The 14,278-nt window shown below is 30.8% G+C and overlaps 1 protein-coding gene and 1 long non-coding RNA gene across 3 annotated transcripts; both read left to right on the top strand.

The window, feature by feature from the left end:
• The first annotated feature begins 6,987 nt into the window (after positions 1-6,987).
• On the top strand, positions 6,988-8,539 carry LOC107895959 (uncharacterized). Of its 2 annotated transcripts, none has more exons than XM_041079144.1 (4): positions 6,988-7,127; positions 7,404-7,996; positions 8,076-8,179; positions 8,259-8,539. In XM_041079144.1, the coding sequence occupies exons 2-4, from the start codon at positions 7,447-7,449 to the stop codon at positions 8,373-8,375; spliced, it is 771 nt and encodes a 256-aa protein (XP_040935078.1). In that variant the 5' UTR covers positions 6,988-7,127; positions 7,404-7,446; the 3' UTR covers positions 8,376-8,539. The 2 variants fall into 2 exon arrangements, with proteins under 2 accessions (XP_040935078.1, XP_040935079.1); XM_041079145.1 differs by having other exon boundaries at positions 6,990-7,127; positions 7,417-7,996.
• A 3,302-nt stretch (positions 8,540-11,841) lies between these two features.
• On the top strand, positions 11,842-13,231 carry LOC107953078 (uncharacterized). The gene is made up of 2 exons (XR_001699054.2): positions 11,842-12,530; positions 12,781-13,231. It is a non-coding gene; the product is annotated as an uncharacterized lncRNA (long non-coding RNA).
• Positions 13,232-14,278: the final 1,047 nt, after the last annotated feature.

The raw sequence follows: 14,278 nt of genomic DNA on the forward strand, positions 1-14,278 counted from the left end.
GAAATGTGTGGACTTGTATGAGAGCCATGAAAATTCGGCTAAGCTTGTGTGCAAACAAATTTTGTGTATTTTGTGAATTTGTGAAATAGGGACTAAAGTGTCGAAATGTGATAATATGAGGGCTAGTTTGTAAAATACCCTAAATATGTTTATGAATTGAATTAATTAGTGAATAAAAGGGTTAATTTTGAAAACTTATAGATCAAGAAAGGAGGAATTCAGACTTAGATCGAGGAAAGTCAAAGGTTATCGAGTAGATAGTTCGAGTCGACAAATTCTGAGTACGAGGTAAGTTCGTACTTAAAATGTGATGTTAATTAAGTTTTGATGCCTTTATTCTACATGGGTTGTATATATTTGAAGTGGATAATATGGTGATGAATCGGAAGCTTTGGCACTAAGTGTGCGATTTAAACTAGCTTTGGCACTAAGTGTACGATTTAACTAGCTTCGCCTACTTGAGGCACTAAGTGTGTGATAGCGACTTAGTCTCGGTTATTCGAGATGGCACTAAGTGTGCGGAAATATTTAGCTTTGGCTAACCTTATAGTACTAAGTGTGCTGATGTGTAAAACACGAATAACTTATGGAAAGTCTTATAACATTCAACATGAGGTAAGTACAAAAGTGAATAAGTACGAGAAGCTTCAAGTATGTATAATGCCTAAGTGGTAGATGATGTTATGTATATGAATCTCTTGGAGTTGATATAGTTATATGGATTGAAATTGTGCAAATCCTCATAGGTTATCATTTTATGTTTATATACTATGAATGTGTTGAGTACAGCTTACTAAGCTTTTGAAAGCTTACTCTATGTGATTACTGTCTGTTTTACAGTTATCGTAGCTACTGAAGGCTTAGGGATAGTCGAGGATCGTCACCACACTATCGATCTCATTTTGGTACTTTTGAAAATGTAAATATTTGAAGTATGGCATGTATAGGCTAGTAGTTGTGAAGTATGTTTTGTGATGTATATATATATAGCCATGTGATTTGGCTAATTTGTGTTTGAACTTATGGTTGAAAAAGGTTTAGGATATGTGATGTTAAGTTGCAACTATGGTATGAATGATATATGTTTTAGCATAAAGAATGGTTGATTGGGTTGTACATGTATGTTTGTTTCCTTGTTGTAGGTTGACCCATAATGGGTGCCAAGTTGGCTTAAATCAAGCCTGCATTGTGCCACACGGTCAGGGGACACGAGCATGCCTTGTGACCGTGTAAGAAAAACAATATTCTCTTAAAAATTACACGGCCTTGACACATGGGCATGTCATATAGCCATGGGCTAAAGTCAGTAGCTAGCTTAGTATCACACGGCCATAGCACACGGGCGTGCCTATTGGCCATGGGTGAAAGTCAGTATGGTCACCCTGTTTTGGCACGGCTGGTTCACATGGGTGTGTCTGATACCCGTGTAAGGCACACAGCCTGGTCACACGGGCGTGTGACCTTAACAGAATAGAAAAATTTCCTAAGTGTTGAAAGTTGTGAACATGTTCGGTTTAGTCCCGACTTCTTCCTAATGCATGTTTAAGGTCTCATTGACCTAAGAAATGGACTCACGTTGATGTTTGACTATGATGCTATGATGTTTATAAAATGAATGCAAAGTGTTTAGATATGTTTGGTCCGGCGATGGATACGGGTTAAGGGTGTTACATACACGAACTTACCTCAACACTTGTTCGTATACGAGAATCTACTAATCTGATACTTTTTGTTTTCCTCGATCCAATTCAGTACTAGGTCTATCCGGATCTATACGAGTAAATTTAACTCAATTTAATGAAATTCATATTCAATTCAATCAAATTCACATTTTAGGCAAAAGTACCATTTTGCCCCTATACTTAATTAATTCCAATTCCGTCCCTAGGCTCAGAAAATGAGATTTGCAATTTAATCCTTATTCCAAGCATAGCCAAAATTTTCATATAACAATAATAGTCCATGTACTTCACAAAAATTATAAATTTTTCATGAATTTTACATCTTTTTAATTTAGTCCCTAAATCACAATTTCATGAAAATTTGTTTTACAAAAGTTGTTTATTTATCAACAACCTTTCATTTTCTACCATAAATTTCAAAATTTCAGCATACTCAACCATGGAAAAATTTTAATACTTTGATAACTTTGCAAATTGATCCCCAAAATAGATAGATTAGGTTATTAGGATATCAGAAATGTAAAAATTACTAAAAACGGAACATGATTACTTACCCAATTAAGCTTGCTTGAATTTCTCTCTCTTAGCTAGGGTTTCCATAGAAACATTTTGGGAAGATGATGAAATAAGATGATATTTTTATTTTTTAATTGATTATCAACTTTTATTTTCCCTATTTCCAATTTAGTCATTTTCTTTTCTTAAATTTCCATGGATGAATCATCATAAATATTTACTAACTTCTCTTAATGGTCTATTTGCCTTAAAAAGACCTCAAATTTTGAATTCCATAGCTATTTAATCCCTCTAGCTACTAGAATTCAACTTTTTCACTTTATACAATTTGGTCCTTACTAACAATTAAACATGAAATCAGTAAATTTTTCTTATCGAAATTTTCAGACGTCTTTCCTATCATAATGCAGATCATGCAATAATATTAAAATAAATTTCCTTTCTTACTCGAATTTGTGGTCCCGAAACCACTGTTCCGATTTCACTGAAAACGGGCTGTTACACTCTGCATGTAGTTATCTTTTGTGGAACTCGGTGGATCAGATCACTCCAAAGCTCACACTACCCAGCTTCAATCTCGGTAGACTTTTTAATTGTTCAAAACTCGATTTTGTGGCATTTATATAGGCTTGATATGTATAAGTGTCATTTGGATGTTAATAGTTATGATGTGCACATAATACTTGTGCTTGATGACTATATGATCGGTGTATAAGTTTTGTTAAGTGTTTAAATTCATTTGAATGGTGATGTTTGGATCTAGTTTGTGCTAGCAACGTAAATGTTTCATGCTTTGAAATTAAAGGTACATAAGTATGCATAAAGGCCAATGTTAGCTTTGGTTGTTTCAGTTAAGGTGACATGAAAGTCACAAAGGAACTGATATATTAACATGTTGGCTATTAGAATGTTTTGTTTGAATGGTGTGGAAGACTTGTTTTTGGCATATTGGTTGAATGAATATTTAGACATGTTTTTGGAATGTTTTTTTGCATGTTTGAATAGCCTTATATGTATCATTTAAGACTTTGGTTTATCTTGACACGAAATAGGTACATAATGACATATTTGTACCACACGGCTGTGTGTCACACACGGGCTGGTGACAGGACCATGTGTATACTGCAAATTAGGAAACATTAAACCCACACGATTCCCAATTGTCACATGGGCTAGCTGCACGCTTGTGTAAGTACTGTAGATTTGGTCATTTAAGTTTCACACAGTCTTAGTTTGTTACATGACCCAGCCACACGATCGTGTGACTTTTCATTAAATTTTACAATTTGATCCACACAGCTTCAGAGAGTTACACAACCTGGACATACGCCCTATTTTGCATAATTACCTTTATCTATTGAAAATGTTACAATTTGATCCCTGTTTGTTTCCAGGTCAATTTTAGAGCTTTCATAAGCTCGACTTAGACTCAGTTTTGTTTGTTATGCATGATATATGTAATAATTGCTTGTTATTTGTTATTTTTGAATTTGGTTTTTCATGTAAATGTTTTATTAATTGCTGTAGCATCCTATAGCTCGAGTCCGACGACCGGACCGGGTGAGGGATGTTACAAAATTACCTTTATTGGTACTCTTAATATCTTAAAGTATATAGTCATATGTATATTTACATCCATTTAATTCTCATACATCATATATATACTAAATGAGCATATACATCCTTATTTTACTAACTTTGATCATGAACATGCTAACATGATATAACATGAACAATTGATATAAACAAAATATATTGACATTTACAAAATATAACATTATTACCATTTGGACTAAAACGTCCAAAATGGACGCCAATAGAAATTCATGACCAATTGTTATAAACAAAGTAAAACTTACACAAACTTTCTTGAGTTGAGAGTTGAGTTCTGGATGTTGTTTCACTCATTAAAACCTTAAAGATCTAACAAAACCTGCCATAGAAATAAATAAACCGTATGTTGAGAAATAGAGCTTAGTGGTGCTAACATGATTTGAGCTAATAATCAGATGGAAATAAGATAACAAATACAATCAATAAGCCATCAACTACCAAATAATATCAAGTTCACATACCATATCTCATATGCCTAACTCCATACCAAGTTCCATTTGACAATTTCATACAAAGGCCATATAACCCCTTTATCATCAAATCTTAATTACATGTATGTCATGCCATGATTCAACATTCATTTCATTTTCTCATCTCTATTTCAAATCCAATGTATCGTTTTTTATCCGTATCGAACTTTTGGGCTCGTTTGAATTGGTTTGCATGATCTTTCACATGCCATCTTTTTGCCATATGAATACTTCTATACAAGATAGACCGTTTGCTATTAGATTAATTACATATCAAATGTCAATTAGAAAAGTATAGATTTTATTATCCCTATTAACCAAACACGGACTCAAGATGGATACACGGATCATTCAACCATCACACTAATATATCTGGCACCTAATGCATCATCGGAACGTCCGAAGTTTAAATTGTGCTCCGCGCCTCATTAGTATAAATTGAAGTATAATCTCGTACACTAATCCTATGACATGCCAACTATACTCGACACAGCCTGAGATAGTTAATAGGGTAACCAATGTTTCAAACTCATATATATTCATGATCTCATATCATAGTTTCATATAATACCAATTTATATCATGCTCATTCCTATCCAATTCAATTTATACCATTTCATATCATCACATACATATCACCACATCTTTTATGAGTTATCAACCATGAAATACTTACCAAATTCATGAGACAATAAGAGATTTTACCTCAATCAAGATTGTTTGATACAAGCCATATGAATATAGGTGTATGTATTGAATTCAAACCATGGAAGCACAAATCATAATTGTTACTCGTCTATGGCTCTTGCCTTTCCTTTCCCTCAAGATGACCTAGCGTCATCTTTAGCTACTTTCGATAGTTCAATTATAAAAAATAATTTTAGATTCCACTCAATCACATGAAAAACATATAATCAAAAATATTTTGCATTTTATTAATTTGTCTCTATATACGAAACACTCATATTTTTCGATATCTGACATCAAATTAAAACCGATTTCATATCCTTTCATGAGAGACCTTATACTTCTAATCTATAGCATAATTTCTTAGTATTCAATTTAGTCCCTAATGTCACAAAGCTAACTATATAACTTAATTGAATTTTTCAATCAATTCCAACATTTTTCTCTACTTTTCAACTTTGACCTAACATGCTTAAAACTCATACTTCAATTTCTCATCAAAGTCAAACTCAATTTCATCAATTACCCATTAATGGAAACTTGACAAACATTTAACAACTGATAAATCCAAGGCATGGATAAGCTTAATCAAGCTTAGATGATCATAAAAACATAAAAATTTCAAAGGAAAAGCATGATTACCTTAGGGATTTTGCACTAAATTGCAAAAGGGAAAAACTTTCTTCTTTCTTTTCTTTTCTTTTCCTCACTTGGATGACACAATAAAATGATGAAGGATGGATGTGTTCCATCTTTCCACAAACATGGCCTTATATATGATGATTAACCAGTTAATTAAACTTAATTAACATTAATTTTAACCTTAAAACATGTTTAATTAATTATATCATCTTCCTTAATAAAACTAAGTAGATGTTATCATTATCATCCACTATCATATAATACGAATGGTCTAATAACTATTTAGGTCCTTTGATTAATTGCTAACTAGATCTTCAATCATTTTCTAAATTAAAATTCAATAGAGATTGTACTTTTAAATTTTAGTCTCTGAACTTTAATTAATGATTTATCGATTATTTACTAATATATTTTCACACTAACTTTGCGAATACTTCTATTCACATTTTCACTGGCTCAGTTCACGAAATTGAATTCCAAAACCGCATTTTTCAACACTATCAAAATTGGGTCATTACATTTTCAAAGGCAACCCAATATGGATATCATGATATGCTTATTATTTATCATCATGGTTAAAAAAGAATTGGGTTAATTCATGGAAGAAAATTATTTGATGCTTTACTAGTGGAGTTAAAAAAAACTCCACAAGTAAGGGAGAAATATTGTCACAAGTCATTATGTAATATTAAAAATAAATTAAAGCAAATACATTTCATTTATTTATACTTGTTCCATGAACAATAACTAAAGCAAAATATTTTCTAATTTAATGATCCAAAAAATAAGCATGTTTATTAATGAATTGCATTTATTATATCCGGCCGGTTATTAGAAACCGTTGTCAAAGGAAAAATTAGGGGGGCTGGGGCCTCGGGCCCCATAAAATGGAAAAAAAAATTATTTGGACTATTTAAAATTTTTAAAATTTTAAATTAGTAAAGGTAAAATTGTATTTTAACTCTCTCAAAATATAAAAATTTAATTTAATCCTTTAAAAATTATAAAGATATAGGCTATTAAAAAGATGAAATTACATTTTCGTTATCGTAAAAATTACAATATAATTCTGACTCCCCTAAAAAGATTTTTTAGTTTCTCGGTGACCATTGCTTAATCTTTATTGATCTAAAACAGAATTTGCATAATTTGTTACTCCTAACATCAAATTTTTTGTTTTAAAATGAGGACAAAAATAGAAAAATAATGATATGAAGGGTGTTTTAAAATAAGATATTATTTCATGTTTGTTACATTTTATATACGTGTCTTGTCTGTTCTATTTCCACTTATAGTACTTTTCAAGTTCTCTATCTGTATTCTATTTTATTTTATTTTTTGAGTCAAAGCTGTTAATTACTCCAACATTGAATTTTCGTATGATGAATTAAGCTACGCTTATCTGGCCATCTATTCTATATATTACGAGCTTTTTTTGCAGATAAATTAAGCAAAGCCTATCACTTGTGACTTTGCGCTTATCATCGGATCTGGGTTCTTCTTCTTTCTTCACAAGGTATTTCCTTTTTTATCTTTCTTTATTGATGAATGTAGGGTTTTGATTGATACATTTTCTAGGTTTTCAATCGTTTTTTCATTTGTATGAATCAAAGTGTGCCTTTTGTCCACCTTTACAAGTTTTTTATTCATTTTCCATTTTTAAAATTCCAATCTCTGGCCTTTCTTTCTAGGCATTTTAGGGCTATTTTCTCTTATTGTCTTCTCATCATTGTCAGTTTATAATGTATATCTGTGGTGGGCTAATTCTTGACATTGAATCTTTTGCTTAAAGTTGGTTCTTTCAGCATTGGGAGAAGCTGATCAAATAAACTTTGATGGCTCATGGGGATAAAGATTTAAAACTTGACATTGAAAATGAACCGATCACTGGTGAAGAAGAAGAATACCAAAACCGAAACCCTATTTTAGGCCTTAAAAACATGGCAGAACTGCTGCTTGCTAAGGCTAGAGGCAGTTTCACCCAAGGGTCGTCGGACGATGGAGTGTCTTTGTCTAGTGATGCTTCGAATTCAGGTAGTGTTTATGCAAAGAACATGCAGGCAATGACGAGCATGAATGTTGTGGGACATGATCATAATATCAAAGATGATGGTAAAGAGAATAAATTAGTGAAGGAGAAATGTAAAAGTTTGAGCAATAAAAAATCCCCTAAGCCTCCACGACCTCCGAGATCGCCATCATTGGATGCGGCCGACCCGAAGTTAATCCGAGAGTTATCCGAACTTGCGAGATTAAAGCGCGCGAGGATCAAGCGGATGAAAGCCTTGAAGAATATGAAGATTACTAAGGGAACACCTCCTCCTAGTAGAAATATGCTTGCCTTGTTGTTTACCATCCTTTTCTGTATTGTCATAATCTTTCAAGGTAATAAATATTTTTCTTTTTATGGGATTTTCAAATTCACCCACTTTCAACATCTCATATGCAAATCCTTTTTATGTAGGAATGCCATCCAAAGGTACACCAATGGCTTCCCAAGGATCTCATGTGCCGGTAAGAGCAACAGAGAGAGCTCCAACTTCAGTTTCATTCCTTCGAAACCCCGTAGTACGTAACAATTATTGTGGCAAAACAGTTTTAATTTGGATTCGAAAACGGATTTCTCATTTCTATTTCTGTTGTGCAGTCTAATGGACTTTGTTGGATAGAAATAAAAATGTTGTTGGTCTATCTATGGTCACAGAAGATAAATCTTTGTTGTTCAACATCATATGTTTCTATGGAGTTCACTTTTTGCTGGTAATTTATCCCTCGTTTGCAAGTTGAAGTTATGGGGAGGAGAGGGAGTGAGTTAAATTACCATGTAAAATTTTGGCAGTATGTTGTGGGATTATATCTATTCTCTATAAGCATCTCTCATTATGTAACTCCAAATTCAATTTGAATTCATCCTACCATTCTTTGGAACTTGTTTGAGTTATTTACAGTACATGATTAGGTGACAAGATGAGAATTTTATTCCTTTTCAGATAGTCCTCGTTTTTTGTTTTGAAATTTATGCTAGATTAAATTATGGTTACATCTCCTATATGACCCTTCAAAATAGGCCGCCCTTGGAGAAGCTCATGTATTAGATGATTGGTTTGATACAAGCTAAAACTATGGGCAACATTTAGTTATGGGAGTCTAAATTTTATAGATTTGAGAATTTTCTGTAAAGATATTTTATAAATTTTAAATATTAATTATTTATAAAATTTAATTATAATATATAAATTATATTTTAAATATTTAAATAAAAAGTAATTAAGCACTAAAAGTATTTTTAGGAGAGGAAAAGTTAAAAATTTTAGTTTCTCCTTCTCAAAAGTGCTTTTTTTTAAGCCCTTAGTTATGACTCTAGATTTTATAGACTTGAGAATTCTTTGTAAAGAGATTTTCAATTCTTTAAGAGAAGTTTACACAGTGTAATTCGTTTGGAGTTGAAGAATCCCTCAACAAGATTTAGTATTATCCTTGGTGGGGGATTTTGCATTAACTCTATTGAGAACTCAAGTGCCTAAATAAGCAGTGGATTCATAGAACAGGATCCCCTTATCGAGCGTCATAAAAGTCGAACCATGCACAATGCCTTATAACTAGCCCAAGTGGTAGCATTTCGACTCATTAATTCCTTATATGCTATAAGGTATAGGTTCGAGTTCAACTATGCACAACACGTATGGTTTACCTTTTTAGATACCCAATAAGACACTTCCTCTTTGTAAATTTATTGTCTTTTTAGGCATTCGATCTCTCGATAGAGCCACTTTATAAACCAACTCAAGACCTCAATTGAATTGTGAGAAAAAATCCCCACAGAAAACAATATTTGATGTGTTGATAGTACGACCCAAGATCCCATCCTCAACAATAATATATTATTTTTGGTACATATTGCAAATTTGGAGGAAGATGAGAAAAAGATCTGAACCCTATTCTTTACAATGCCAACATGGGGCTTACTACCCTTGTCGAAACCATTTTTTTGAAAACGGGAATAGACTTTATTTGAAAGTGAAAATTAGAACGGAAGTCGCCACCGATCTTTATTAGGTGTGATCGGATCACTTTTATTTTAATAAAACATTTTAGTTTACTAAAACGACAATTTTAGTCTACGAAACCTGAGAGAACGGATTCGGGAGTCAGTTACGTGCGAGGAAGGATTAGCACCCTCGTCACGCCCAAAATTGGTACCGAATTGATTACTTAGTGCCCAAATGTCGAAAATTGAAAATCGGGAATAGATTCAAGATACGATCCCTTTTTTGTCGATGTCAATTTTGAAAACGCTTGAATTAGCTCAAAATGATTGGTAAAGATTTCCTTGTCTCGAGATATCGGAGTATCACATTCCGTAAGTTAGGACACGATACCATGAACTCCCGAGCGCAAGTTTGTCTTTAATTTTAATTGTAATTCCGTGTGTTTTAAAACTCAAAAGGATATTTGGCTATTTAGAATCAATGAGAAAATCGAAACCCCGTAAGTTAGGGCACAATTCTTCGATGTTCCAAAACGCAAAACATTGCCTTATTTAGAAAATTTTGTTTTTAAACCATAGCAAGTACGATACTTTAACGACGTGTATTATTTGTTTGGATTAAAACGGTCCATGTTTGGACAAATACATTTGAGGTCGATGCACAATATGATTTAAACGAAATAAAATAAAAGAGAATATAGAGCATGAAATAATAATACAAGAATAACATCACAAATGTACGACAAATATAAAGATGCAAGTGAATGAATTAAGGTACACACAATGACAATAATCACTCAACATGCATTATTTAAATGTTAACATTAGTAATCAAGGAGCAAATAAAATAAATAAATAAATAACATATATGACAATCTAAAAAATATATAGTATAAAGCAAATTAAAACGAATAAAACATGAAAAATATTTAACATGATGATAACTAAGTTTTAAAAGTAAATAAAGTGAAAAATGAATCCTTAAAATCAATAATATATAAAATAATTTAAGAAAAGATGATACATTTATTTACAAAAAATTTAGATCAAATGATGCGTACATTTATATATGTATATATAAGTATAAAATAGGTAATAATATGAGGAAATAATTTATAATGAGTAATAAATAAAATATTTAAAATAAATGAATTGAGTTCTAAAAAGGGACATAAAACAATTTAAAGTAATAAAACAGTTTTAAATAAATAATACATGAAACGATTTTAAAATGAAAGGGCAATTTAAAGTAAAGAATATAAAAAAATTTATAATAATTAACATATATAATATTTTTGGCACAAAATAAAGTAACATATATAAAGAAAATTTCAAATAAACAATATGTTAAATGAATCAAGATGAATAATACACAAAATAAATAAATAAATAAATAAAAATAAAAAGGACGCTTTAAAATAACTTACAAAAGAGCTTAAAATGAATAATGTGTAAAAGAGAAATTTAAAATAAATATTGTTCAAAAATAATTTAAATAAATATATATAAATCCAAAATAATATATAAAAGTTTAAAATAAGTACCTATATAGTCTTAAAATTAATAATAATAAAGGTTTACAATAAATAATAAAAGAATTTAAAATAATTTTCATATAAAATAATGTAACTAAATAATATATAAAAATTTAAAATAGAGTTTAATTCAAATGACATAAGAAAGAATAATGTGAAAAAAGAAATTTGATATAAGATAATGCATAGAAAAATGTTTAAAATAAAATATATATATATATGTATACATGTAATAAAATACCAAGATACGTATAAGAATCCCAAAATAAATACTACGTATGATGATTTAAAAGAAATGATATATATAAAATATTCAAAATTGGTAATAATTTAAAATGCATGATACGTTCAAAAATGAATAAAATAATAATAATGACAACAATAATGTAAGTAAATATAAAATATATATATATACATATATAAAATCAAAAGGAATAATGTGTATGATAGTTTGAAACAAATAATATATATATATATATATAAAGTTTAAAATGATCAATAGTTTACAATACATAATATGTAAGAACTAATAATAATAATAATAATAACAACAAAAATGATTTAAAAATAAACAATAGAACAGTTTAAAGATATATAAAAGAATATTTAACAAATGAAATATGAAACAAATAATATATATAAAACCTGATAAATAAATAAATAAATAAATAAATAAGGAATTAAAATCATACTGATTAGGGGCTAAATTAAAATAAAAATGAAACTAGAGATAAAAAAACTAAAACAGAATAACAGAATAAAAATACGAGGTCGAAAATGAAAATACACACGAGGTTTGAGGACCAATCGGACAAAAAGCCAATATTTGGACACGCGTCCGTGTTCCAGTGCACTGATGGGTCAGGGATTCGATTGGAAAGAATAACAAAGTCATAGGGTCAAATTTATAAAATAAAATGGTAAACAAAGGGGCTAAATCAAAATAACAACCAATTTGGAAGGAACCCGGGCATAAATAGCCCATTCACAGTAGAAGCACGCGGATCCTGATGGTTCGGGTTGGTCGCATGGGCATAGCATAAAATGACGTCGTTTTTGAGTTATTGGACTTAACTCAAAACGGCGTCGTTCAATATATCTATAAAAGCAAATTTTTTTTGAAAAATCTTAATTTCATCAGTGCATAAAAATAAAAAAAATAAAAAAAGGAGAGAGGGAGAGGCTTCTCCGGCCTAGGCGATTTTCGGCCATCAGATCACGGCCCATTCGTCACCGGCGACCACTGTGCGCGGCGGTCGGATGTGCAAAACGAAGCCCTTTTTGCCCCTTTCGCTCTCCTCACTCCAGATCTAAGCCCCAAGCACATAAAAAACCCCGAGCAAGTCGAAGAAAGCCAAAGGAGCCCTCCGATTCCGACTTCCCCGACTCGACGAAGGTAAGACCGATCATATTCTTCCCCTCTTTTTATCCTTTGGTTTTTAAAAATCGATTCGAGAGCAAAAATAAAATAAAGAAAAAAAAAAGGAACAGAGAGTGAAATTCCACCTTTTTGTTTTTTTTGATTGCTTAATCGTGTGTTACAATTTTTTTGTGTTTGTGGCTATATAGCCGAATACAAAAATCTATTGTTTGCTACTGTTTTGGCACTGCTTTTTGCTGTTTCCCTTTCTTTGCCATGTTTGCAGGTCCATGGAGGGTCAACGGGCGAGGGAGTTTCCACTTCCATGCAAGGGCGTTGATCCTCAGGCGGAGTGCGCGCTGAGGCACATGGGCAATGGCTGCGGCGCGAGGGAAGCTCGAAAACCCTAGGGTTTCTGAGTTGGCTTAATGTTTTGGGCTTATTGGGCCAACAGAGGTTGGGTTAAGGATTTTGGGTTGTGTTTGGGCCATAGGTGAATTGGGCCTGCTTGGTTGTAGCTAGCTGGGTAGTGTAGTGGGTTTTTAATGTTGTAAATGGACTTAAGTAACTTTGAATTTTATTTTATATTTTTATTGTTTATTGGTTTAGGCTCGGGCCGGGCAAAATAGGCTCGTTACAACCCTTTTATGTAGTTGGCAATAATAACCCTATTCTTAATTAATTGACGCTTTGATATTGTAATATGAAGATAATAATAACCATTCAGATTTCGACCATTTGATGTCTTTTACTTTTTATTTTTCATTAATATTATATGATAAAATAAATGTCCGTCTATTAACCCTCAAATCTTTAAATTGAAAAATAATAAATGTTTAAATGTTTTAGAATTTATTTATTTTTGTTATAATAATAACTCTATCTAATTCAAAATTAAATATTAATTTATCTGACCCCAAAAATTAAAGCTATATTCAACTCCTACTCAATATGCTACACTTTTATTTTTTTATATATTTTTATTAAATAGAATAATGATTTTTTTATATTATGTATGTCCGTTTTTCTTAAAACCGAACTTGATTAATTTGAAAATTAAACCTAACTTGACTTGCAACCTAATTTCAAACAAAAAACCTAACCCCATCGAATAAAGTCAAAATCCATTGGATTCGAGCTTTTTTTTTATCATCCCTAACAACAACATTATCAACTGAAGTAAAATTAAATTAAGTTAAATAAAAACTGAGAGAATTTATTTATTCAAAAATTTTAAATGCATAATTATGAAGTACACTATGATTTTTAGAACAAAATATGTTTGGTTATAATTATATATATAAGTATTATTTAGGGATAAATTTCAAAATTATACATAAATTTTGATTAATGTATAATTGTATACATGAACTATAATTTGGTGCAATTATACATATGAAACTCTAATTTTTGTTCAAATGTATACTTGAAACTTTAATTTTAATTTAATCATACACATTTAAAGAAATAAATACATCAATTTATTTTTATATTGGATAAATATAATTATTTTGTGTATGGAATATATAAACATAAAATGATGTTATATCAATAATTGTGTTAATAATTTACAAGAATTGGATCAAATCAAAATTTCATGTATAAAATTGCACAATATCAAAGTTCATATATACAATTGCACATTAAATCATAGTTCATGTATAATTTTGGTATTTATCCCTAAAAGTTTATTGCACTTTTTTGGGGAGAACACAAATTTAAACATTAGAGATAATATTGTTAGGAAGGGTAACCACGAGCTCTAAATATAGACAATATGTACT

This window comes from Gossypium hirsutum, chromosome A10, assembly GCF_007990345.1.
Source record: "Gossypium hirsutum isolate 1008001.06 chromosome A10, Gossypium_hirsutum_v2.1, whole genome shotgun sequence".
NCBI classification, from domain to species: domain Eukaryota; kingdom Viridiplantae; phylum Streptophyta; class Magnoliopsida; order Malvales; family Malvaceae; genus Gossypium; species Gossypium hirsutum.

Coding starts and splice junctions, on each gene's coding strand:
- LOC107895959 (XM_041079144.1), top strand. CDS start 7,447: ATGGCTCATGGGGATAAAGATTTAAAACTTGACATTGAAAATGAACCG. Junction 7,997..8,075: donor TATTGTCATAATCTTTCAAG/GTAATAAATATT, acceptor CTTTTTATGTAG/GAATGCCATCCAAAGGTACA. Junction 8,180..8,258: donor CATTCCTTCGAAACCCCGTA/GTACGTAACAAT, acceptor TCTGTTGTGCAG/TCTAATGGACTTTGTTGGAT.